The 25,688-nt window shown below is 51.5% G+C and overlaps 1 protein-coding gene across 8 annotated transcripts in view; it reads right to left on the bottom strand.

Annotated features, from left to right (window-relative positions):
• Nucleotides 1–9,663: 9,663 nt before the first annotated feature.
• The window catches only part of POU6F1 (POU class 6 homeobox 1), a 29,545-nt gene continuing 13,520 nt past the window's right edge, over nt 9,664–25,688 (bottom strand). For 7 of the 8 annotated variants that reach the window (XM_023257074.2, XM_023257073.2, XM_023257070.2 and 4 more), the window contains 9 exons: nt 24,940–25,135; nt 20,513–20,634; nt 19,359–19,584; nt 18,557–18,810; nt 17,758–17,886; nt 16,943–17,146; nt 13,702–13,843; nt 12,981–13,149; nt 9,664–11,972 (listed from right to left, as the gene is read on the bottom strand). In XM_023257074.2, coding sequence (XP_023112842.1) covers nt 11,627–11,972; nt 12,981–13,149; nt 13,702–13,843; nt 16,943–17,146; nt 17,758–17,886; nt 18,557–18,810; nt 19,359–19,584; nt 20,513–20,634; nt 24,940–25,135 — 1,788 coding nt within the window. In that variant the 3' untranslated portion in view covers nt 9,664–11,626. The remainder of the gene's footprint in view (nt 11,973–12,980; nt 13,150–13,701; nt 13,844–16,942; nt 17,147–17,757; nt 17,887–18,556; nt 18,811–19,358; nt 19,585–20,512; nt 20,635–24,939; nt 25,136–25,688) is intronic. The other variant, XM_023257075.2, reaches the window with a different exon arrangement.

A 25,688-nucleotide genomic window follows, 5' to 3' on the forward strand; every position in this document is an offset into this window, starting at 1 on the left:
GCAGTCCCCCAGAGCCTCGGAACATGGAAGGGGAAAGTCCAGCACCGGCTGGAAACCTAGACTCGCCAGGGTCCTCCACCGCCCGCCGCCCCAGCGCCAACCAATCATGGCGCCCTCTTCCTTTGCGGGTCCGCCGAACATGACGTCACCCCGGAGGTCGCCAATGAGGAAGAGAGTTCGCGGGCTTCGGCAGTGATGATAGGCTAGCTGCGCGACGGCCCCTCCCCGCCCCCGGAGATGGGCTGGGCGGTCTGGGAGAGGACCCCGCGTGCGTCGGGTGTCTGCTGTTTAAATGGCTCTTTCTGAGGCTACATGAGTCCTGCCTAGGGCGGTGTACCAAGTCGACACTTTAGGGTGTGGATGGAGCCTTCACTCTAGTCTTACCGAACTCACCCCGGCCCCTGGAGGACTCCGGACCGTTTCCCCAGAGCTCCCTGTAGGGGTTCCTTTGCTCCTGGAATGCTCGCTCTCCTTAAACTCACCTCTCCGAAGGTCAAGACGCGGCTTCTACTCATCTTCCGCATTCCCCCTGATGCGTTTGAACAGGCATGAGATAGGTGAAAGTTGTCGTTTTCAAAAAGATCGTGGTCTGAAGATCACGATTTGGGTTGGCGTCTTCACTTGCTAGTTTGGTGACTTTTCGAATAATCACTTATCTCACCGAGATTTCGTTTCCTCATTTGAAAAGCAAGGATAACCATCCCTGCTCCCCCTTCGTCCTATTAGGATTAAATAGTAATGTCCATTGTTTATCAAGCATCAACTATATGCCAGGAACTTTATTACGTTATTAGTAATCCTCAAGACAATCTTGCAATTAGAATTATAATTCGAAGGATGAGTATTTATGACCCTCATTTCACTAGTAAGGAAAGAAGGCTAATGGGGCTAAATTGCCCACAACTAAGTTACCGTGCCAACTTCAGAGCTGATTCCAAAGTCTGATGATATTTTTCACTATAAAACACTGCCTATATGTGAAAGTATTGGCTCATTGTTGTATTTCATTATTTAACTTTTTACAGTTCGTCCTGAATTGTATATATTTGCCTGTTTCACTAGACTGCGATTTCCTAAATAATAGGAAAGAAATCTTTCTCAGGCTTGTGTTCTACATATCTCCTAGTATAGTTTCTGCATTCAATAGGACTTTTTAAAAATGCTTATTGAGGGGTGCCTAGATAGCTCAGTCATGATCTCGTATTTGGTGAGTTTGAGCCCTGCATGTGGCTAGCACTGACAGTGCAGAGCCTGCTTGGGATTCCCTCTCTCTCCCTCTGCCCCTCCTGCTCTCTCACTCTCTCTCAAAATAAATAAACTTTAAAAATAAATAAGGGCACCTGGGTGGCTCAGTCAGTTAAGCGTCCAACTTTGACTCAGGTCATGATCTCGCAGTTCGTGGGTTCAGGCCCCTGGGTCGGGCTCTGTGCTGACAGCTCAGAGCCTGGAGCCTGCTTCAGATTCTGTGTCTCCCTCTCTCTCTCTGCCCCTCCCCTGCTCGCACTGCCTCTCTGTCTCTCTCAAAAATAAATAAACATTAAAAAAAATTTATTTTAAAAACGTGCCTATGAGTAAAGCAACTGGAACTGGGCTCAGAAGCCAAAAGAGATGCCATAATCAAAATTCTTTGTAAACGAACATTAGATCCATGGTAGTATTTTTACATGCCTTTTAGGTGGAACCATGCCTCCTTGAATGACAACTCCATCTCTACATGCATCATCTGGGCAAGTAACTTTAAATCTCTGATGTAATAATGAGAGGCTCATATTTACTGAGCCTTTCCTAAGTGCCAACCCCTGACTAGGTGTCTTATGTACATAATCTCATTTAATTCTCACATCACTCCTGTAAGAAAGGTACCATTTTAGATGCATTTCATAGATCAAGAAACTGAGCCTCAGAAACATTAAATGACTTGTCCAGGGTCACTCAGCTTGTGAGTGGTGAAGCCTGACTGATCTCACAGTCTGGACATGTAATCATCATGCCACTGTGTCCCTGTGGATGGTTTTAACCTAAAAAAAATCTGCTTCCTACCAGCCTTCTTTTCAGAGATGCATTTTGAAGCCTGCGGAGGTGAGAACATAAATTTTCAAAAACTGGTCACGTGAAGATAGCTTGAATGAAGCATGTTTTAAAAGTTGATTTATTCATCTTAGAGGAGGAGGAGGGGCAGAGAGAGAATTGTAAGCGGGCTCTGCACTGCCAGCACGGAGCCTGACATGGGACTCAAACCCACAAACCGTGAGATCATGACCTGAGTTGACATCAAGAGTCAGACACTTAACCGACTAAGCCACCCAGGTGCCCTGAAGCATTTTTTTTTTAATCTGCAGAAAAATAGGGGCGCCTGGCTGGCTCAGTCAGTAGAGCATGTGGCTCTTGATCTTGGGGTTGGGGGTTCATGCCCCACGTTGGGTGTGGATATTACTTAAAAATAAAATCTTAGGGGCACGTGGGTGGCTCAGTCAGTTGAATGGCCAACTCTTGATTTCTGCTCAGGTCATGATCTCACAGTTCGTGAGTTCGAGCCCCGTGTCTGGCTGTGTGCTGACCGCTAGGAGCCTGTTTGCGATTCTCTGTCTCCCTTTCTCTCTGCCCCTCTCCTGCTCATGCTCTGTCTCTCTCTTCCGAAAATAAATAAATACACATTTAAAAATGAAATCTTAAAAACATGCAGAAAAAGAGCACAAAGTGAATAACTTTAAAATAAAGCAAGGAATATTCATATTAGATGTTTGGAAGAGATCATTGCCATATCCAAGAATCTCGTAGAGCCCTGTCCTCTGGAAAATATTTAGACACAGACATGTCCTTCTCAGAAATGCTTGAGCTCAAGTTTAAATTCTGAACCAAAATAAAGACTTCACAAATTCCTCCTTGCCACTTATTAATTCTAAAATAAACTGGGTAAGATGAAAAATAATTCCTAAGCTTCCCTCCCAATTGGAATGCAGACCAGCCTTGAGATTTATGTCTGTGAGCCCAGATCCCTCTGTGGGGAAAAGATTTTATTGACTGTTTACCCCTGGAATTCTGTGCCCGGGGGAAACGGGCTTTTTCCTTCCTCTCCCTTTCCCAGTGTAACTCAGAGTGAAATTGGAGTGCCAGGGCTAGAAACAGGGATTCCAGGGATAGCCCTGGGAACTCTGCTTCCAACAAAAGATCACCAGGCGTTCCCCTGGAAATCCAGCACCACCTATCAATAAACCAAAGTTTGTATGCGTAAATTCATCCCACAACGCAAATCACGGCTCTTGCTAGAGATAATAAATATGATTAACTAGAATACCTGTGGCACAGAGTTCCAAATTCAGTATTCTGGACCATTTGGGTGGCGTTAAGGCTTATCTGCAAAGGGTTCATTTCTCTAGATTTGGTCCCGAAACAGACACTGTTTAGATGGAACTGAAGAGGTTCAGAATGAGCCTCCCCAAAATGTGCCGCTTCGGCATGTGGACTGCTTTGAGCTGAAGTCAGTCAAGGCCCAAAAGACTCAGGAGAAGCTTTTACTTTACTTTTAACTGCCTAAAATACTTGAGATGGAGTGCCTAGTCCAGGAAGAGAACTATCATCAGAGATAACTACAGAGAATATGAGCTAAGTATGGCAGCTGTGGGAAGCTCACCAGGGCCTGTTCCGATTCCTTTTTGGCTCCATCGTCTCTGCATCCCGTGGCAAACATTTACTTACCAACTACTTGCTCTTCCCATCTTCCATGTAAATTATCTTCCTCCCCTGTGAAGTCTCAGACCTCTACCCTCATCCCCATAGCTCAGGAGGCCTATAAGCCTCAGTTGCCTTACCACCTGGGGGTCTCATGTTCTTATGGGCCTTCTGTACGTATGCAATTAGATTTCTTTTTCTCCTCTTGGTGTGTTTTGTCGATTTAATTTTTTTTTTAATGTTTATTTATTTTGGAGACAGAGAGAGACAGAGCATGAACGGGGGAGGGTCAGAGAGAGAGAGAGACACACACAGAATCCGAAACAGGCTCCAGGCTCTGAGCGGTCAGCACAGAGCCCGACGCGGGGCTCGAACTCACGGACCGCGAGATCGTGACCTGAGCCGAAGTTGGATGCTCAACCGACTGAGCCACCCAGGCGCCCCTGTTTTATCGATTTAATTAAGTGACCCACCAAAAGAACCTAAACGGGTAAAGGAAAAGTTCTTCCTCCTCTACAGAACACGGTAGAGCTTACCCTGGATGGTAAAAACATGTGGAAATCCTACGAAAATGATCAGGACAGAAAAGTAATTCCCAGGTCCCATCCTGTATAGCATAAGGTTAAGCAGACAGGCTTTAGAAACAGCCTACCTGGGTTCAAGACTTGGTTCTGCAGCACACAAACAAAGCAACCCTAAGTAGGTTCCTCATCTTCTCTGCACTTCAACTCCTTACCTATAAAATGGATATAGGAATCAGCTTGGGTGGCTCAGTTGGTTAAGCATCCGACTTTGGCTCAGGTGAGTTCGAGCCCGGCATCAGGCTCTGCGCTGAGAGCTCGGAGTCTGGAGCCTGGTCTGCATTCGGTGTCTCCCTCTCTCTGCCCCTCCCCTGCTTATGCTCTCTCTCTCTCTCTCTCTCTCTCTCTCTCTCTCTCAAAAATTAAATAAACATTTATGGGGCGCCTGGGTGGCGCAGTCGGTTAAGCGTCCGACTTCAGCCAGGTCACGATCTTGCGGTCCGTGAGTTCGAGCCCCGCGTTGGGCTCTGGGCTGATGGCTCAGAGCCTGGAGCCTGTTTCCGATTCTGTGTCTCCCTCTCTCTCTGCCCCTCCCCCGTTCATGCTCTGTCTCTCTCTGTCCCAAAAATAAACATTGAAAAAAAAAATTAAAAAAAAAATTTAAATAAACATTTAAAAAATAAATAATATGGGCATAGTTACTGCTTTACAGAATTATGGTGAGAATTAACTGACAAAATGCATGTTAAGTACTTAGAAGAGTACCTAGCACATAGTGATCAGTATTATTATGACTGATAAAAAGGGGACCCTAGCACCTGTCCTGCCTACTTCTCAAGACAAATCAATTCTCTCAGAGACTTGAGGGCTCAAGCTTCTGGATCAGCACCTGTCCATCCCCTAGTCTTCCCTTCTCATTCATTTACTGAAGTCAGAGTCTCTATTGCTGGGTTCCCCAGGCAATTATTGGGCATTTTGCTTTAGATAACAGGAAGAAACCATTATCCGGGCAGGCTTTGTTGAGGGACTGGCCACCTAGGTTTAGCTCTTCACATCTTCCCACATCCCACCCCGACAAGCCCGTGAGCTCCAGTCTGGCTTCTTTGAAGGAGTGTAGTTGAGAGAAAAAGAAATCAAAAGCTTTCACAGCCATGCAGCTCCCAACAACTTCAGGTTGTGATCTGTATCCAGAAACCAGCGCAATCTTCTCCAGTCCATAAAAGACCAGTTCTCCCTTCACAGCAGTCCTTAGCACGGTGGACAGCTGCAATATGATGATTTATAAGAAATTTACATATGGGGCGCCTGGGTGGCGCAGTCGGTTAAGCGTCCGACTTCAGCCAGGTCACGATCTCGCGGTCCGGGAGTTCGAGCCCCGCGTCGGGCTCTGGGCTGACGGCTCAGAGCCCGGAGCCTGTTTCCGATTCTGTGTCTCCCTCTCTCTCTGCCCCTCCCCCGTTCATGCTCTGTCTCTCTCTGTCCGAAAAATAAATAAACGTTGAAAAAAAATTAAAAAAAAAAAAGAAATTTACATATATATATATATATATATATATATATAACCAAAATATATTTCTCATACATATTTGGTCTTCATCCATAGCTCCTGGCTCACAGTCCCCAAAACCCTTGGAATTTCCTGAGCAATAGGGCTATGGGAGCACAGCATCTTTTGCGATATTTGGTCTGTCTTCAGTTCCTGAAAACGCTTCAGAGCCATGAAGGTAAAATGGGTGTCTTGTTGTTCATAACAACCTCCTTTCCACCACAACTGGGTTTGTTAACAAAGGTGGCTTTGGGGGCGCCTGGGTGGCTCGGTCGGTTAAGCGTCCGACTTCCGCTCAGGTCATGATCTCGCAGTTCATGAGTTCGAGCCCCGTGTCGGGCTCTGTGCTGACGGCTCAGAGCCTGGAGCTCCCTTCAGATTCTGTGGCTCCCTCTCTCTCTGCGCGCCTCCCCGCTCACACTCTCTTTCTCTCTCAAAAATAAATAAACGTTAAAAAAAATAAAAATAAATAAAAAACAAAGTTGGCTTTGGGAAAGCACTTACGGATGGGGGCTGCTTCCCAGGGTAACTAACCATGAATAGTGGGTTGGAACTTTCAGTGCCACCTCCTGATTTCAGGGAAAGGGAGAAGGGCTACATTTTTGAGTCAATCACCAATGGCCAATGAGTTAATCAACCATGTCTATGTAATGAAGCCTCCATAAAAACCCCAAAGGAAGGAGTTCAGAGAGTTTCCAGGTTGGGGAACAGAACTGTTCCATGTGCCACCATGCCAGGGTCCCAAGCTCCAAGAACACAAAAGCTCCTTTGTTCAGGACATCACCATGTGTATCTCTTCACAGGGCTGTTGATTTGTATCACTTATTCTAGTGAGTAAATGGGTTTCCCTGAGTTCTATGAGCCATTCAAGTAAATTCATTGAACTCAAAGAGAGGGTCATGGGAACGTCTAATTTACAGCCAGTTGGTCAGAAGTGTAGGTAACAACCTATACTCACAGTTGGCATCCTGAACTGGAAGGGGGTTGTTGGAGCCTCCGATTTATAGCTGGTCAGTCAGAAGCACAGGTAACAGCCTGGGCTTGTGATGGTGGTTGAAGTGGAGGGTGGTCTTGTGGGACGGAGCCTTTTACCTGTGGAATCTGATGCTATCTTCAGGTGGATGAATTCTTGAGTTGAATTCTCGGATACCTTGTTGGTGTCCAAGATTGCTCGTTGGTGTGGGGAAGCCTCCACACACACATCAGAACTGGGTCCAGGAGGGGCGCCTGGGTGGCTCAGTCGGTTGAGCGACTGACTTTGGTTCAGGTCATGATCTCACGGTTTGTGAGTTCAAGCCCCGCGTCGGGCTCTGTGCTGACAGCTCGGAGCCTGGAGCCTGCTTCGGATTCTGTGTCTCCCTCTCTCTCTGCCCCTTCCCCACTAATGCTCTGTCTCTCTCTGTCTCAGAAATAAATAAACGTAAAAAAAAAAAAAATTAAAAAAAAAAAAGAACTGGGTCCAGGAACCCAAAAGAACATCCCAGGAATAGAAACTCCAGTCCCTCCACAAACCCACCCCTCTTCCTTGTAGGCTGTCCTGGGCCAACTGTCCGGAACCACATTTGGCTGGTTTAAGCCAGAGATATCAGCTTCCATTGACTGTTTTGGTGGTAGCTGCCTTTCCCAGGTCAAGGCCAGTTGTTGGCCAGATTCCATTCACTCCCCCATAGCACAGTCTAAACCCTGCATGGCTAAGCAGAATCCTCTGTTTCTGTACCTGCTTTCTCCCAGTTGCATGAAGTCAATGACTTAGCTCTTATTATTTTCTTGAAGGAGAGGACAGGAAATACATTCAGTCATCTACCGGACATTTGTCAAAGACCTGTTGTGTGCCCCTGACCTGGATACTGAGGAATCCCAGCCTAGTGTGAACAGCTAATATTAGGGTTATGACATCTATGCAGAAGTAAGCGTTGGCTTCTATTTGACTTTTCTGCCCCATCGTTTCAGAGTGCTGTAAAGCTTCTCTGGCCCCTGAGCCTTACATCAGAATATTGGACACCTATTGTCCCTTGGGTGGAGGTAGGGTGGTAGAACACAATCTAGAATGAAGCACACTGCCTGGCTCGGGGACGTTAATTGGGTGGAATCAAAGGTGATGCGTTGCTCTCACCTGTTTCGATTATGGAGCCCAGACCTTATCCATACCAGCTAGGTGGAAGAGGAAGGAGGGAGGGCTGCAGGGGTGCATGGCATGAAGCCAACTCCTAGGAGGTAGACAAGTAAAGAGGGGGGCCCTTATTATAGCCGTGCTCTCCTTGCTCTAAGCTCAAGTGGCAGGCCCTAACATTTGTAGGCCTGAGCAACAACACAAATGAAGATCCACTTACCATGTAGCTAAATTTGTATTAAGACAATACAAATGATACAAATACGGATGATCTAGCCTTCTATCACGACAAGCATACCTTCATCATCACCTGGAAGGCCAGGTTTGAATTTAGACTTCTGGCACTCCTTGAAGTGCTAGACTTCAAGGTCTGTGCTAGAATGTTCCCCAGTCTTGGTCCCCAGCCCACTACCTGCCTTCTCTCCCCAGGTGGCAGACGCACCTCACACCGCAAAGGGCTTCGTATATACTTATCAACACTCCAGCTTGCATATCCAAACTCCATCCCTCCAGCTCTCCAACAGAGAGCTGTCCCTTGGTCATCTCTCGGGGTTAGGAATGTGCACAGTCTATCGGGACTCAGAGAAGAGGGGAGGGAAAGTGGGCTTTGCAGGGAATTCTGGGGTCCTACGCGGAGAAAGGGCGCATCCCCTTGACCTGCATTCCATGGGGAGGGTCATGGCAGGGCCTTCTGAAGTGATAGTCCCGGGCACTGGGTCTCGCCCTCTTGCAGTGGGATTTTCCAGGCTCTGAGCTCTGATGATAGCAAAGGCAGCTCCCAGATCCTTCTCTGGCCTCTCCGTATCAGCCCCACCCTGAGAGGCGAAGGATAAACGGACAGACCAGTACAAAAGAAAAATACTGTTTATTCCACACAACTACATCCCCATCTTCCCCTCCCCACCCCTCACTCCAGCCCTCAGCAGGCTTTGCCCCATGTCAGGGAATAGTCAGAACCTCAGTGTCAGAGCCTGGCTTATGAGACAGGAAGCGAATCTAGGCATAGGAAGGTGATTGGGTTTCCAAGGACACAAAAACGTCAGGGACTCTCATTCCAAATTCAAGTGTGTTCCTCAGTCCATTTGGCCAAATTCTTTCCCGGGCCCCCGCTAGGTAAAATGCTACGGATAGTGCAGGGTCACAGACCCCAGCTGACTCACCAGGCCATAGAAATTTTGGTCTTCTCTCATTTTAAAACAAAGCAAACAATGCCACACACAGACCGTTAAATCACTTCTGCCCTTTCTCCTGCCTTTCCATGGCAAAGGAGCCACTAAGCTCTGGGTTATGTCCAGAAAGGTGCTTTCAAAACAAAATTCGTATCGACACCCCTCAGAACCTGATGCTATCAGAAGCAAAACAGAAAACCCGCCTCTGGTGGAGATAGCTGTTCCCCAAGGGCTCTACAGTGGGGGGAGGGGGGGAAGCGCGAGCAGAGACAGCCGGCCTGTGAGCTCTGCCTTGGGCACTCTTCAGGGACACTCTGCACCCCGTGCCTGGGGACTTCAGCCTGCAAAAATTCTGCCCCTGGTATCCTTCCTCCGAAAGACCTACTCATCCTTCCCGCAGGGGAGAAAATGGTGTCGTTCTAACCCAGCCCCGGGAAGACAGATTTAGACAAGGGAGGAGCTGAGAAAGTGTGGCCAGGCCTGATTTAGACCAGGACTTCATTATCTTCTTTTCACAGACCAGGACAGATGGTATTCTCCTGCGTATCTACTGCCACGGACACACCCTGGATTATACGCTACTCCCAGGGCTCCAGCTGTGACCCACTTGTCTCTCTCAAAAAAAGAAAGCCTATCTGAACACAAGTGTTTGCGGGCGCAAGCCTACCTCTCTCATTTATTGACGTGTAAGTCACTGAATCCTTCACAGACGCCAGCAGCCTGGGTCTTCTTACTGAAAACTTGTTTACGACGCCCGTCCCGAGTGAGCCCCTCATCTCGTTGACACAGGCGGATAACCCTAAACTTGAACGTGAAGCCTCCCCCTTGGAGACGTATCCTCTCCCGGGAGGCTTGGGGCAGGCAGGGTGCCCGCCTGCTTCCTCGTTCCCACCACACTCTGGAAAGTTGGGGTGGTCCGAACGCACTGGGGCAGGAGTGTGTGCGTACGTAGGGGGTTTGGGGGAAATCTGACACACAACCGTCCTCTCACTGGCAGGGCCGCCAAGAGGGGGGCCACTCTGGCATTGTAGGGCCTGACAGGGACCAGCTGTAGGCAGGAAAGGGAACACCACAAGCCAGAGGAAGCGCGACCAGGAGGGGACTCTGTGCCGGTGACCAGTGGGGTAGGGCTGTGCCCTCGCCTGGCAGCCATTTTGTCAGGGTAGATCCTGTGAGGTGCCGTGGAGGGCAGCTGCTGATCTGGCTCTGTGACTTGTGGCCCTTGGACACGGTCTACACGGTGAGTCTAGGTTCACCTAAGCACACCTCTTAGTGCTCGCCCGACCTCCTGGAGTAACATACTGAGTTCCAGGGGCCGCCCAGCCACAGCGAGGCTGGGAAACTCACTGAGCAGCTTGGATGGGGTGCCCGCCTTCAGTGTGCCATCTTCGTCCTCTCTGTAGGCAAGACCCGTCCTGCTTCGGGGGGATTCTTGACTCAGAGGAGCTCTGGCAGGCAGGGGTGGGGAGGACTGTTTGCACAAACACATGGTGTAAGACTCCAGACAAAACAAGATTTCTCCTCCAGTATCCAAGGCTCAAAGTCACCAAGAAAATTAGAGTTAAGTCACCTTCCACAAGAGACTTTCTTGGGCTGCCATCCATTCTTCCTGGATGGTGGCCTTTTCCCCAGGGCCTTGCTGTCTGGTTTAGGGTTTCGTGTGCCCCTCTGACAAGGCCCAGCACTGGGTTAGGGGTGAGTGGGAGGACAAGCTCTCTTCGGGGTGCTGCGAGCTTGGGCAGTGGGATTTTCCAGGCTGCCGGTTCTTTAACCCTCACTGTCTAGTGAGGGAGAGAGCCACGGGCAGAGTTTAGATTAAAATCTGGAAGGATGGGTTCATCTATTAAGTTCCCAACCTGCCGTAGACCCAGGTCAACTCCAGGACGGCCAGAGTTCAAAGCTGCTTCCTTCCAACCTGGGTCACAAATGAACAGGTTCTGCTTTAGTGCAATTTCCCCCCAAAGGAAGCAGGGATCACATGTTCTGGCCCCAGGGCTGCGAGAACCTTCTGACCTCGAGGGCAAGGCAGACACTGAGCCTGACCTGCTGAGCAGCTCGTCACACTTTTCGGAACTGTGCCCCTTGGGTCCTTTCGGGGACAGGGTGCCTGCAGGCAAAGGGTGGGAGTTGAGGCTGGGGTTCCGCTGCGCGAGCTGCTGCACCTGCGACACTTCCACAGAGGAGCACAGGGGAAGGGAGGGTGGAGAGAGAATGCCATCAAAGACAAGAGCTAAGGGTCAGTGGTACTTAGGGGCTGCCGCAGCCCTGCCCCAAAGACGGGGAGCTTCTGGTTCCCAACCAGAATTCACCCTTCGAAAACCACCTTCGCAAAGTGCTTCTTTAAGTGACACCACTTAATGGAAGGGTCCCTTGGCGTGACCGGCCCGGAGCCTGGAGCTCTCAGGTGGGCCCCCTCTGCCCTCCCCGTGACGTGAGCTACGTGGAGGAGAGGAGGGAGGCAGTGAACGCACATGCACACAGTGGAGTCTCACGACCCCAGGACAAGCGCAGCCGCACGTGGCAGAACGACAGGTGCCGTCACGGCAGTGGCTGCAGCCAGGGGCCAAGGGAAAAATACAAAGTGCTGGAACACAGGGCCGGGGGCGGAGCCCTAAGGGATCTGAAAGACATTCAGCTTGCTGGTGTTCTTGAGCGTCTGGCGCCGATTGCAGAACCAGACGCGCACGACCTCCCGGTCGTAGTTGAGCTCCTTTGCGATCTCGGTGATCTCCTGGCCTGTGGGCAGCGGGTTCTTCTCGAAGTAGGCATTCAGAGCCTCTATGGCCTGGGGGGTGAAGGAGGTGCGGCGTTTGCGTTTCTTGGAGGGCTCACCTCCCACGAACTCCATCAGGTTCTGCTGCCCTTCCTGGTTCCGGAGTTCGGCTTCATTCAGCCACTTTTCCAGCACTGGCTTCAGCTTCTGGGCACTCTTGGGTGTGATATCCAGCTTCTCAAACCTGTGGGTGACCCAAGCCCGGGAAGGGACAGTGAGAATGCCTTACTCCCCACCCTGGGGTGTGAGTACTCTCCACGAGGGGTTGCCCCTCTGAGGACCGGTGGGACCGTACTAAATGGTCCCCTCACCGCCCCCATCGGGACCACCCTGGCTCAGCCAAGCCCAGACTCCGCAGACTATCCCGTGAGCCAGGTCACAAAAGGGAGACCATTCCCACAGCCTCAGTTCAGTGGCGCAACGCTAACAGTGCAGCTGCTGTCTGAACAACTCTTCTAGAACGTTCACACCCAAATGAGTGAGGTCCTTTGAGGAGTTATCCTAAGAGGACTTCAGAGATGGCACATGGATGTCACAAGTGCCATCTCCTCCGATTTCGTCTCACAGTAGTGACGCTGAGTCAGACCGCTCTTCCTGGCCGAGCCCGGATGCGACTACAGAACCGCCAGCGTGACACCTGGTCTAGCGGTCACTCTTGTCTAATCTGGGAGCTGGCAGGCACCTTTCGGCCATCCCTGAGCCATGCACTCATTCCTGTTTGCAACGCTTTGCCCTCCTTCGATACTGGCATCAGAACCAGTCTGAACGCCGCACATCGCTTTATAGTCATGCCTTGGGAGGAGGGGGGATGGGAGCATAACAGCGGGGAGGGTGGGTTGCGGTGGACGGCTAAGTCAGAATGGAAGTTCCCACTTTTGTGACCAACGGCATAAGCTGTAGCCTTTCCCTGTAGGGTTCCTGAAATGGATTAGGGTCTTAGGTTCCCCCCAACGAAAGACCACGTACATGCTCAGGATTGAAGAACAAACTTGAGAGGGCCCTCAGACGGACTGGATCAGCCTCTGGCCACTCTCGGTGTTCCCGTCTACCCTTGGAACAACCTTCCTGGTCTGGAAGGAGGCAGGAGCAAGAGAGAATATGGAAAGGAGCCATGCACCTGGGTCCCAATGAGTGCTTAGTGCCATCAAATGCCTGAGCCGGCCTTGACCTTGTCCAGAACAGCCTTACTCACCGGCAGATGGCTGACTGGCTGTAGGCTGGGCCTTCCGTTGCAGTCAGAGCCTGGCCCACCTGAGTCTGTGTGAGGCCCAGGGACAGCCGCCGGATCTTAAAGTTCTTGGCAAACTCCCGGATCTCTTCCAAGTTGATTCCGTCCTCATCCAGACTTGGGGTATGCGGCTCTAGGTCAGAGGAAGGGACCAGGGGTGAGTGTGTAAGACGGATGATAGCCCTCCTTACCTAGCTTATTGGCCTGGCCTGGTGAACCAGTGAGGGATGAGGACATTTGACAAAAGGCCCATATACCCTTAACACCTTCACCACCCCTGTTCCCAAAGCAAACAAAACTTGAGGAAAAAGGGCCTGGACTAACCTGTCTGGAAGTAGGGGTCTCTTTTCTAGTTCTTCCAGCTCCAGTGGCTGACCCTCCCCCATTCTCCCCGCTCCTGGCCCCAAGCAGAGCTGAGCCACCCACATTCCTCAAATACTGGGTGAGAGGCCAAACGAGAGACAGCCCGTGGATTGGCTTCTTGAGGAAGTGGCCTCCACTGTCATCATGCCTAGAAGCCAGCTCAGCAGGAATGGGAATAAGAAAGCCAATGCCTGGTAGCGGGCCTTTGCCCTTCCCCTTTGGACGCTAGAAAGTTTATTAAGGAGAGCAGCATCTAAAGGGGCTAGGGAGTCCGAATACATGCCTCTCCTCTTCTCTACAACCTTTTTCAGGAGTCACTTACTGGATACCAACTGGCTGACAGTAGGGGTCTCAGAGCAGGTGATTGGAATGGGAGCAGAGGCAGATGGCTTGGCCGCCGGGGCTGGGCTGGTGATGACCACCGCTGGCTGCGGCACGGCTGGCGTGGGCTGGATGGGCTGGACCTGGGAGAAGAGAGCCAATGAGACGCTACTGCCCACCTGCCTGGCTCAGGGGGTGGGAGTCCCTGCACGGGCCACATGAAAATGGGCATGAAATCCTCACTCCCCCAGCACACTCCTACCCGTGCCCCATCACAAAGCAAGACTAGAAGCTACTTATTACACCCACCCAACGACAGTGACCTCTGAAGTAAGGACAGTAACATGCCCCACCAAGTTGGAGCCTCGCAGCCACCCGTGACACAGGCAGGTCAGAGGCTCCGAAAGGTTCAGTACAGTTGTTCAAAGCCCAACAGGTGTCCACCCTTGAGATAACTGCTCTCAAACCTTTTCCCTCAGAACAGAAACCTACACTTGATTCTAGAGGCTCCCAGGCCCCAAATGTCCATTAACAGGGAACTGGCAAATGACTCTGGGGACCTTTTTACAATGAGATTCTGTCTACTAAAAAGAATACAGTGGGGCGCCCGGGTGGTTTAGTCGGTTAAGTGTCCGTGATTTCAGCTCAGGTCATGATCTCACGGTCCGTGAGTTCGAGCCCTGCGTCGGGCTCTGTGCTGACAGCTCAGGGCCTGCAGTCTGCTTCAGATTCTGTGTCTCCCTCTCTCTCTGCTCTTCTCTGCTCACGCACTGTCTCTCTTTCTCACGTATAATATTAAAAAAAAAAAAAGTACGCAGTTAATCTCTTAACTAACCGACATGGAAGGAACTCTGGGTCACAGTGCTAAGTGGAAGAAAAGATAAAGTGAAAACAATTTTTATAGAATAACTCCTATAAAAAATACATATGAATTTCCAGGAAAAACAAAATCTTGAGACATATAAAGCAAGTTGTCTACATCAGCTATCTCTGGGGGTGGACTTGTAAGAGATTTTTGCTTTTTTCCATTACACATAATATTGGAATTTTTATAAAAAGTGTGTGTCAGGGCGCCTGAGTGGTTCAGTCAGTTAAGTGTCCGACTTCGGCTCAGGTCGTGATCTCAAGGCCCGTGAGTTCAAGCCCCACGTCGGGCTCTGTGCTGACAGCTCAGAGCCTGGAGCCTGCCTCGGATTGTGTCTTCCTCTCTCCCCCTTTCCTGCTTATGCTCTGTTTCTCAGCCTCTCAAAAATAAATACACATTAAAAAAAAATTTTTTTAAGTGTGTATCATATTTATCATCAGGAGAAACTATAAATATATCAAATCAGTATTTTTAGTATGAATTTTTAAAGTAAAAACCCGCAGCGTGGGGCTAGAACTCAAAACCCTGAGATCAAGAGTCGCATGCTCTACTTACTGACTGAGCCAGCCAGGCACCCCAGGATGATTGTTTTTAAAAGCTTCCTGAGGGGTGCCTGGGTGGCTCAGTCGGTGGAGCGTTTGGCTCTTGGTTTGGGCTCAGGTCATGGTCTCGCAGTTTCGTGAGTTCGAGCCCCGCGGCCAGCTCCATGCTGGCAGTGTGGAGCCTGCTTGGGCTTCTCTCTCTCCCTCTCTCTCTCTTCCCCTCCCCCACGCGCACTGTCCCCATCTCTCTCAAAATAAATAAATGTTAAATAATAACAATAAAAAAATAAAACAACTTCCTGGAAAGTGCACATTTCTCTAGGATGGGTCCTATTCCCTGGATTCTACCCTTTGGTAGCTCTCAAGCCCAGTCCCTCTTCCTCCCCAGGGACTTAGCCTTAGTTCAGGGCTCCTGGTTTCTTGGTAGAACTGTTTCAGCTGCCTCCTAACAGGTGACAAGGACTCAAGTCTCGCCACAGTTCAGTTCTTGGCTCCACCTGGATAACAGGTAAATTTTTTTTTTAATTTTTTTTTTAACGTTTATTTATTTTTGAGACAGAGAGAGACAGAGCATGAACAGGGGAGGGGCAGAGAGAGAGAGGGAGACACAGAATCTGAAAGGGGCTCCAGGCTCTGAGCGGTCAGCACAGAGCCCGACGTGGGGCTCGAACTCACGGACCGTGAGATCATGACCTGAGCCGAAGTCGGATGCTTAACCGACCGAGCCACCCAGGCGCCCCGGTTAATTTTTTTTTAATACGCATCTAATTAGCCACTTCCCTTCCATGACTCTCTGCTCCATAATAACAGTGATAAAATAAAAGCACCGTTTTTTTCCAGTGCTCCCTGCGTACAGAGTGTTACCTGTCTTACGCATGATATATCCATCAACGTTCATAACCTTCTGAGGTTGGTACTCTGATAATCTCCATTTTACAGATGAGGCCAGGAGGTTATTCACAAAGCCTGGAAGCGGCATGCTGCATTTGAGAGCCAAGGCCTCAACCTCGCCCGAGAACTTGCTAGAAATGCAAATTCCGGAGCGCCACTCCAGAACTTCTGAACAAGAAACTCCAAGGTGGGGGGACGTGTGTGCGTCGGGACTCTGCATTCCAGCTGTCCTTCAGGTGCTTCTGACACACAACTCTGGGAACCCCTGCTCTGACACCTTCTAATTCCTGCAATTACAGTAAAGGGGGGGACCCACTCTCCCGCCCACCGCATCCCTTTAGATTAGTGCCGCCTCTCTTCTCTACGAAGCTTTGCTGAATTCCCCAGTCGGTCCAGAACTCCCTTCTCGGGGTCCCTACAGCAGCTTGTCACGTCCCTGTCATAGTCTTTGTCACTCTGGCTTGCAACTGTCTCCAGCAGTGGGCCACCTAAGGCTAGGAAAGGCATCTTACTCGTCCCTAGATCTACAGCACCTGGAGTATAGTAGGCACTCAAAAACTGCTCCTGGAATGAACAAATAAAGGAATAATCAAAGCCACAGTGCAAGTGAAGGGGTGAGGCGAAGGGGATGCCGAGTCACCTCCCTGGGCTTTCCTGGCAATCGGTTCACCCTGGAGCCGATCAAGGCTCAGTTTGCTCTGACTACCTCCCTGGCCCTTTCAGCATGGCACTGGCCTCTGAGGGCACATACACTTGTTTTTGGGGGGGGGGGGGGAGTGCTCTGTCCCTGAACAGAGTATGTGGGGCCTTCTACTCTGGGATTTCCCCTCACTCTGGGGAGGTACTCTGTGTGCCAGGGGCTTCAGAAAATAGTCTTGTCCTGCCCTGCAGTCTTGAGGGAGGCACCCCCCCACCCTGCCCTCATCCCAGCCCAGCCCTTGTACCTCACTCTTAGCAGGGGACTCAGGCGTGCTTGCCTTCCGGACAGCCACGGGCGGAGGCAGGGGGCTGCTGGCCAGGGTCGCGATCACCTGGCCCTGGGCATTCAACAACAGCTGGGGTGTCACAGCCTGGACCTGCAGGCTTTGGGCTGGTGCTGGGGCTGCCACACTAGCCGAGTTCACTACCCACGGAAGTGCTCCAATAACCTGGAGGAAACAAGGCAGGGACCCCAGGTGTGAGGCCAGCGTCCAGTTCTACCCCCAACCCAAATCCCCACGTGGGCAGGGGAAGGGACCTCAACAAATCGTTGAACCCTTCCGGACCTCAGTTCCCTCATCGATAAAGCCGTTTCCTTTATTCTATCCCCGGAGCCAAGGTGCAGGAAGAATAGGTCTGCATGTGATTCACACAGCCCTGGATGTGAAGCCCTGCCCTGCCCTGCCACATTTTATTGGGTGGCTTACTTTCTCTGAACCTCGGCCTTCTCCCCCCAGAAAAATGGGAATGAAAATCTCCACCTAACAGACCTGTACTCAAAATGAGGTGAGATAATGTGAGAGAGCACCTAACACAGAGCCTGGTCACAAAGTGGGTGCTCCACGAAGGAAAACCCCAGACTAGAGTGAGCACCTATAGGCTGGGGTGGAGGTGAGGCCCCTGCCGGGGCTCAGCATCAGCAGAGAGCTGCCACACGAGAGATGAACGGCAGCGTGGCACCCCATCCGAGTTTCTAGGACCCTCGGCCCAAGTCCCGGCCCCCCCGCCCAGGCAGCCTCACCGCAGCCCTCAACCCTCAGCCCTGGCTTCGACCACTTGCCTGTCCCTGAGCGTTGGTGAGGATCTGACTGCTGATCCCTGGCATGCTGGGAATGGCGTTGGCAATGACCGGAGTGGTAGTGAGGGAGCCTAGGATCTGGGTCTGTCCCCCGAGGGAAGCAGCACTGATCTGTGGGTGGAGAAAGAGCCTTGCTCAGAGGCCACGGGGTGAGAAAGAGCCCAAGGCAGAGAGGAAAAGGCTGAGCGCTTTGGGGTGGGGAGATACGGATGCTGGGCAGGTGTGAATGTGGGCTGCAGGCCTATGTCCACCAGCTGAACAGCATCGAGGGCCAGGGGCTGCGGGGAAGGGGGAGGGGCACCACCACGGAAGAGTAACTCCGGCTAATCTTTCAGGCCAGGCCCAGGAGGACAGAAGGCCAGACTGGAGGGGCCGATGTGAATCTAGTCACATCCAACAGCTCCACTGCCCGAGCCGGGAGCCACACCGGACAGACACGGGCACGGGGCTGTGAGCCTCCAGCTCCACCTTAGTTACAGCTCACGAGTTTGCAATCCCCAGACATCATCCCACCCTCCAAGGCCGGTCCAGTGGTTCAGGTTCTGGAGAATTTGCCCAGCCCTCTTGGCGGAGATTGTCTGCTCTTGTCTGGGATGGATGGGCTGGCAGATGCAAGGAGAAGGCCTCAGAGGGAGCCATCTCTGCGGATGTGTTGGAAAAGAGCCGTTTTCCGGGGGGCTGGTCCTCCACCTCCTTCCTCCCCTGTGGGAAGGGCCAGTTCCACCCTTGGCCCGAGATTCGGTCCATCCCTGGTCAGCCCTGGGTGAGGGCAGCAGCTTACAATTCCTGGACTCAGTGCGAAGCCTGCAGGCTGGACGGTGATCTGTGGGGGGGTGTCCACTGGCTTGGGGACGGGGGCAGTAGCGGTGGCAGCGGTGGGCTGCGGTAGAATGGCCGGCGTGGTCTGCAGCAGCGGCTGGGTCTGGAACAGCGTCTGGGGCTGGGCCGCTGGCCGGGGCTGCGTGGGCGAGGAGGCCTGTACCGGCGGGACAGCTTGTACGGGTGTCGGGAGAGCGGCGTTCAGCACGGCAGCTGCTACGGAGCAAGGCAGAGACAGAGGCGCTCAAATGCCTAGCCGCAGCCCAGAGCGGCTCCAATCCCAAGGGATCTGGCCCAAGAATGAGAGGGGGGGTTGGGACAGCGGGGCAGAGGGGACAGGCAGCCGTGGTTCCCTTGATCCTTGCAGGGGCAGCGCGTGGCAGCATCTCTCATCCCCCCCCTCCCTCGGGCCTGCTGGAGACGCGTAGGTTCCAAAGCAGAAGCGGAATCTTCTTGCGGTGGTCCTTCTTAGGAGGCTGGTCGTGGGGCGAACTCTGGCGCGGTGGCGGGGGGGAGGGGGGAGGGGGGCAGTCTCGGTTGGCCGGAGTGAGAGAGGCCCGCTGGGCCGGCTCGGTGTCATGGCCTAGAGTCCCGAGGTGGTGCAGCAGCTCTGTGGCCGGGTGCCTGGGACACCGGATCCGGACTCCAGGGCTGTTGCCCCGGTGGGCCGCGTGTTCTGAGTCCAGCATGGCAAGCACACGTGCAGGGACAGTAGTGCAGGGTGGTGGGGGGCCTGGTGCAGTCCTGGGGAGAGTTGCCGTTACCTTGCAGACCGGCTAAAGGTGGCTTGAAAATTCCCCCCGTAGGAGAAGCAGCTGTCAGTCCTGGGAGGGCAGCCACGGTTGCTGTAGGAATTGTCCACACGGCCAGCCCCTGCTGACCAGCCACTTGACCTGCAATACTGATGGGGATAAGAAGAGGTTGAGTAACTGCCCCTGCTGGAACCATAACTCCTGTCAGAACTGTGGCTAAGTTTTCCTGAGTCAAGACCTGCAAAAGCAAACAAGATTTCAAAAAGAAAAGAAAAAATAAAAAATCAACATTGACAGCGCAAACACCAGGTCTCTCAGACCCAGTTGAGCACAAACAAAGCATTCTGAGGGCGGTGGGGAAAAGGCCGGGGAGGGTGGGGAAGAGACCAGCCCTAGCCGGAGGCCTGACCCCGAGGGGGTGCCTGGACCAGACTATCCTGCCTTCAGAGAAGCTGCCTGAACCGGAGACGGAGACGGGGCCTGGCCCCACCCCACTCACGGGACAGCAGAGGGTGTGCCGGCCTCCTCCACCACCGTCTGCTGCCTCCCAGGCCTTCCCTGGGCCCTGGCCCACACGACCAACGCTTTGTGGCAGTCGGGAAGCAGGGGGCGGGGGATGGTGGAACCAGGAGCTCAAGGGCCTACAGAGGCTTCTGGGAAGCTCTGACGGAGGATACCCCGCTGGATGCCTTGCAGATCTGTGCCTGTAGCAAAAGGTCACAGGGAACTCAGCACAGCCGGGGGACCCGGGAGGCAGCTTCTCGGGCGCTGGGGCGGCCCCCTGGCTCTAAATGAGGACTCTGAACGATCCATTAACTCTTCCAGGCATCTCCTGGAGGGGCTAACAAGGCTATTCACTCATTTAGTCATTAGATAAACAGAGATGCCTGTGGCATGAAAGAGTTAACGTTATCTCTACAATCTTTGCCGGACCCAAGAATATTAGTTGGCAAAGACAGATCTAATCTTCCCAGTGGGCCTGATCTGGGGTAGGGGAGAGGCCAGGGGTGCCCAGGAAGGGATTCCCTCCTTCAAGCCACAGCCCCTTCCCTGTTCTGCCCCGAGAAATCCCCAGATCCCATGGCCACCCCACACTGGCTGTCCCATGCTTTGCTCCTGCCCAGGGCCCTCTGTTCAGCTCCCCGGGGGGGGGGGGGGGGCCTTACCTGGGGGGCAGCTTGTACAGCCAGTGGCGTCAGGGTCTGCGATGCCTGAGGCTGGCTTGGGGCTTGGCTGAAGGTGGCAACCGCAGGGGCAGGGCTCGGAGGGATCCCCGGGAGAGACTTCACTTCATGTGGCATTGAGAGAAAGGACAAGGAGTGAGCCCGGTGTGAGTGGAGGGGTCACCGGAGTAGAACATCTGGTTGCAGTTTGGAGTGCTAAATTCTCAGGCCTACGTTGTTTTTCTGCATAACCCAAGGCCAATCACCAGCCTTCCCTGGCCCAGGAGGCAGCTTCCCAAATGCTACCGGTAGGGAGAATGGAAGGATGGGGGACCCTGTGCCAGACCTGAAAGGTGGGCTACCCTCTTCCCACATCTAGTTGAAGAAGATGCAGGCCTATGCACAGTTGCCTATCAAGTCTCCCATGTCCTGGCTCCAGAGGACATGGTGACCTATCACATAATCAGTAAAGGGGCCCTAAGCAAACGTGTGTCAGGGAAGGAAGGGGCTAGAATTGATGGGAGCAACTTCCCTTGACTCATCCAGCAATTGAACCATTGTTACACCACCTGCAGGTGACTTTGTGGATGCAGGTGCTAGCTTGGGGAAGGGGCAAAGATTCCTGTCGGGTGAGGTCCTTGAAGTGACAGTCCCTGAAAACTGGACAGGTCTTTGCCACACCCTAGAACACAGGGGCATTCCAGGCCAGGCAGCTTTTTTCTGCCAGGGCCTGCGGTCCGAAGTCCAGCCGAGAAGCCTCACTGAGCTTCCAAAAGAACTTCTTTCCTATGAAAAGGTGCTTTTCACCCAGCTGATAGCTTCCTCTTGCTACCTTGATTTAGTCCGGTATTGGAGAACCCCACCAGGAAACCTCTTCAAAGCCACACAACAATGAGGAGAAGGGTTATTATTTAATACACAGTAAAACTTGAAAAGGAATCTACATATTGGGTGATGGACGTTAGACCAGATTGGTGGCCTCTTAATATTGGCTGGGTGTAGATTTCCAGGCCCTAATCTAAGCCTACTGAATTGGATGTCTGGGAATGGAGGTCAGTAACCTCTCCTCTCTCTCTTTTTCCTTTTAAACCCACTTGTGATACATCATGCAGCCAGAGGAGGAACCACGGAATTAGACAGCCTTTCCACCTTGCATTCCCAGCCCACATTTTCATCTGGAAAGGCAGTAACCTAACTCAGGACTATAAAGTTCACAGTATATAATGAAAAAAAAAAAAAATCCAACTCTTTAAGGAATCAGAGAGAAAACAGGCAACAACAAAAGTCTTCTAAAATACAAACAGAAAACAAAACGGAAGGTTTATGTCCACTGTGGAGGGGAAATACAGGTCTAGCCACTGGAAAAAAAAAATCAGAAACATCACGATACTCTGAACCCACAAAAACTTAAAAAATATTTTGCTTGACAAAATGTTATGAAATATATAAAAAAAAAGCCAAGTGGGAAAATGGGAATGTGATAAACATGAATGAGAAAAGCTTATCATCTAAAGAAACGAAATGTTCATTTTATTAGGATTTATTTTCAAAGTAGGACTAAGGGTCCAAGGGTTTGCATACATTTAGGGCTTTTATCACTTCCTGCTAGACTGCTTTTCAGAAAGACTGAACCAATTCACAGAACCATCAATAATGTGCCCATTTCTCCACAGTGCCACCCAACTTAGGTTTTATCACTGTTTATTTATTTTTCTGGCTTAACAGCCATGTGGTACCTTGTAGTCAATTACTGGTCCTCTCTCATTGATAGATTTTGTACTTTTCCAGGTGATAACTTCCTCCTAGGTACACAACTGATTTCTTTTCGAAAGGAATTTGAGGGGCGCCTGGGTGGCTCAGCCGGTTAGGCGTCCAACTCTTGATTTAGGCTCAACGTCATGATCTCACGGTATGTGGGTTTGAGCCCCACCTCCGGTTCTGCATTGATAGCACAGAGCCTGCTTGGGCTTCTCGCTCTCGCTCTTGCTCTCTTTCTGTCCCTCCCCCACTCTCCCTCAAAAAACTAATTAATTTTTTGAAAAAGGAGTTTGAGGGGCACCTGGGTGGCTCGGTCGGTTGAGCATCCGACTTCCGCTCAGGTCATGATCTCTCAGTTTGTGAGTTTGAGCCCCGCGTCGGGCTCTGTGCTGACAGCTCAGAGCCTGGAACCTGCTTTGGATTCTGTGTCTCCCCCTCTCTGCCCCTCCTTCACTCAGGCTCAGTCTCTCTGTCTCTCAATAATAAGTAGACGTTAAAAATTTTTTAATTAAAAAAATTTTAAAAACACACACATGGACAAGGACTGGGTAGTAATTTAGAGTGATATAAATCACTAGATTTTTCTCATCCTGAAAGTTTCCCATTACTTAGTTTCATTTTAAGAGGAAACTGTTTTTGTTTTTTTTTGTTTGTTTGTTTTTTGTTTTTTTTACTTTTTTAATGTTGATTCATTTTTGAGAGAGAGACAGAGCATAAGTGGAGGAGGACAGAGAGAGGACGACACAGAATCTGTGAGATCATAACCTGAGCTGAAGTCGTATGCTTAACCGACTGAGCCACCCAGGCGCCCAAGAGGAAACTCTTCTTAGCCTCTGCTCTGCAATAGCATTATCAAGAAAGGTTCCATCAAGGCCGCAGTCTAAGTTGGCGGCTTCTTGGGAGGTACCATCAAAATACCTCCCTTACCTACCCGATGATCACTAAAATGCCTTTACAGAGAAAAGGACTTTCGTGAAGAGGCTTAAATGTACAAACCCCTGGAAGAAGATGCACAGTACCATAAACACTGATGCTAAGGTATAAATAGTTGACTTAGCATCCATTTCCGAGAGCAGGTTTGAACAAGAAATAGAATTAAGGCACCAGACAAAATGAGATATGGAAGATCGTTAAAAGAATAAAAAGGGAAATTGCCGACCCTGTGGGTAAACCTGGGAAATCTCCTGAATTTTCTGGAAAAGAGCCCCATCCCCACCATGGAAAGGAGTGGGAAGATCGGTCAGACGTAGAATCCTGGTCTTTGCTGCCTGCTCTCTGGGGCGCTGCCCTGTGGAGCACGTGACACCCCACCCTGGTCTCAACATGGAGCAGAGCATTTCCAGGCTAGGGGAAAACGGTCAAGCCTTTTGCCGTTCCTTTATTCAAAAGGAGAAAAAATAACCTAGGTCACTAGGGTGCCAACTGAATCTGCGTGCTGATTTGCAGGCAGAGTGAGGGATGTGAGGTCTCACAGTTTTCTTATTAAGGAGTTGCATGGGGCGCCTGGGTGGCGCAGTCGGTTAAGCGTCCGACTTCAGCCAGGTCACGATCTCGCGCTCCGGGAGTTCAAGCCCCGCGTCAGGCTCTGGGCTGATGGCTCAGAGCCTGGAGCCTGTTTCCGATTCTGTGTCTCCCTCTCTCTCTGCCCCTCCCCCGTTCATGCTCTGTCTCTCTCTGTCCCAAAAATAAATAAACATTGAAAAAAAAAAAATCTAAAAAAAAAGTCTAAAATTAAGGAGTTGCTATTTCCCTAAAGCCTGTCTGTTCTCATTTGCTCTCTTCTTGGCTCCTCTTCTTGGCCCACCCCCACCAGCCCAGATCTCCAATCCGGGGAAGGGAAGATAAGCAGAAGGCTAGGGGAGATGAATCGTGGAGTTCTGGGGGTACTAACTGGGGATCCCCAGGTTTCCAGCAAAAGACGTCTACTCTGAAAGGTGTCAATGAGGGAAGTCTATGACAGGGTGCCCCACAACCAGACAGCCATGCCTGGCACCTCAGTCCCAGCCTCTAGAACAGCCCTGGCTGTCTCGCAGCTATACTACAGGGTAATTAGGAGAGATGGTGTGGGTGGATCGTCCCTATCCATTCCCCTTACAGGGGAATCAAGTTCTTGCCCAAAAAGTCGTCTTTGGAGACAGCATAAATAAGACACCAGGCTTGACTCACGCCAGCCCAGCTAGGAGTAAGGAGATGGGATTCTGCAAGGTCCTACCTAACCTACATCTTTAGTGTGGGGTAGGTAACATGCCCTCCTGTCCCCAGCCGCTGGAACCTCCCAGATTCACCACAGAAGGTACTGGGTTAGAAAGGCTGTCGGGATCCTGAAGGTCTAGTCCTTTCTGCACTCGGCCTTTCTGGCTTGGACGTACAGCCCTCTCGGAGGTTAATTCGATCCCCTCAACTGAGCCCAGCTGCTCTCCTCCCACCTCACCCTGACCCATCCCAGTTTAGATGTGGAAGTGAATGAAACCAGAACTAAAGTTCCAGGGACATGGAGGGCAGGACGGCCCTAGCAGCTGAGCAGAAGTACAGCTGTGGCCAGAGGTCGTCCAGTGGACCGGAAGACAAGACCCTGAGGCCACCCTGGCCCTAGGGACTCACGCTGGCTCTCCAAGGAGACAGAAAGAGGGACTCGGGTGGACCAATGCCAAATGGGAGCAATGGCCTCGTACCAGTTGCCTCTGCAGAGGAGTCTGGGTTGTCTGGCCCAGCTTCACCAGCGGGTTCACTGGCTTCGGCCGGGCCTCTGCTCTGGGAGCCCTCGGCAGCGACACCCTCCAGTCCTTTGCCCTCCTCCTCAGCAGAGATCTGGGCATCCACTCCCACTTCCAGCACGCGGATGGTCTCGTGGCCTGACATCACGATGACCTGAAAACAGAGGACAGGGGACATTGCTGGTGGGGAGTGGCCAGTAGGCTTCTGGCTGGGGGAGAGAGGAGAGGGCACTTGGAGATGCAGACCGCTTGCCTGAGGGCTGTGTGCTGTGACAATTCCACAGCCTGGGGCAGGCTGCAGCTCCCCGATCCCAGGAAAGAAACTGGGGCCTGGTGACACGGGAAGGGCTTGACACACGCTAGTAAAAGCCCCACAGAGCCAAACCACTTGGAGATAGTTCTATTTGCTCCCCGTCCTGGACTCAGTTCAGGGAGTGGTTAAGTGGCCTATCCCACAGCCCTGCAAGGGCGTCCTCTTAGCTGCTAGGATACTGGAGGCCCCTAACTAACACAGCATCCAGCCTTAGGCTGGGCCAAGAAGCAGATCCCTCTTCACTTCTCTTGAAACCTTACAGGAGTTTCCTCAAAGACAAAGGGATGGACATGAATGCTCCACAATGCTGAGTAACTTTTTAGGCTCATGATTCCAAAACTCTGGGGTACAGGCCAAGGTTTCCAGGCAAGCTAACTTCCTGAAATGCAGGTCA

This window comes from Felis catus, chromosome B4 (assembly GCF_018350175.1).
Source record: "Felis catus isolate Fca126 chromosome B4, F.catus_Fca126_mat1.0, whole genome shotgun sequence".
Classification (NCBI taxonomy): domain Eukaryota; kingdom Metazoa; phylum Chordata; class Mammalia; order Carnivora; family Felidae; genus Felis; species Felis catus.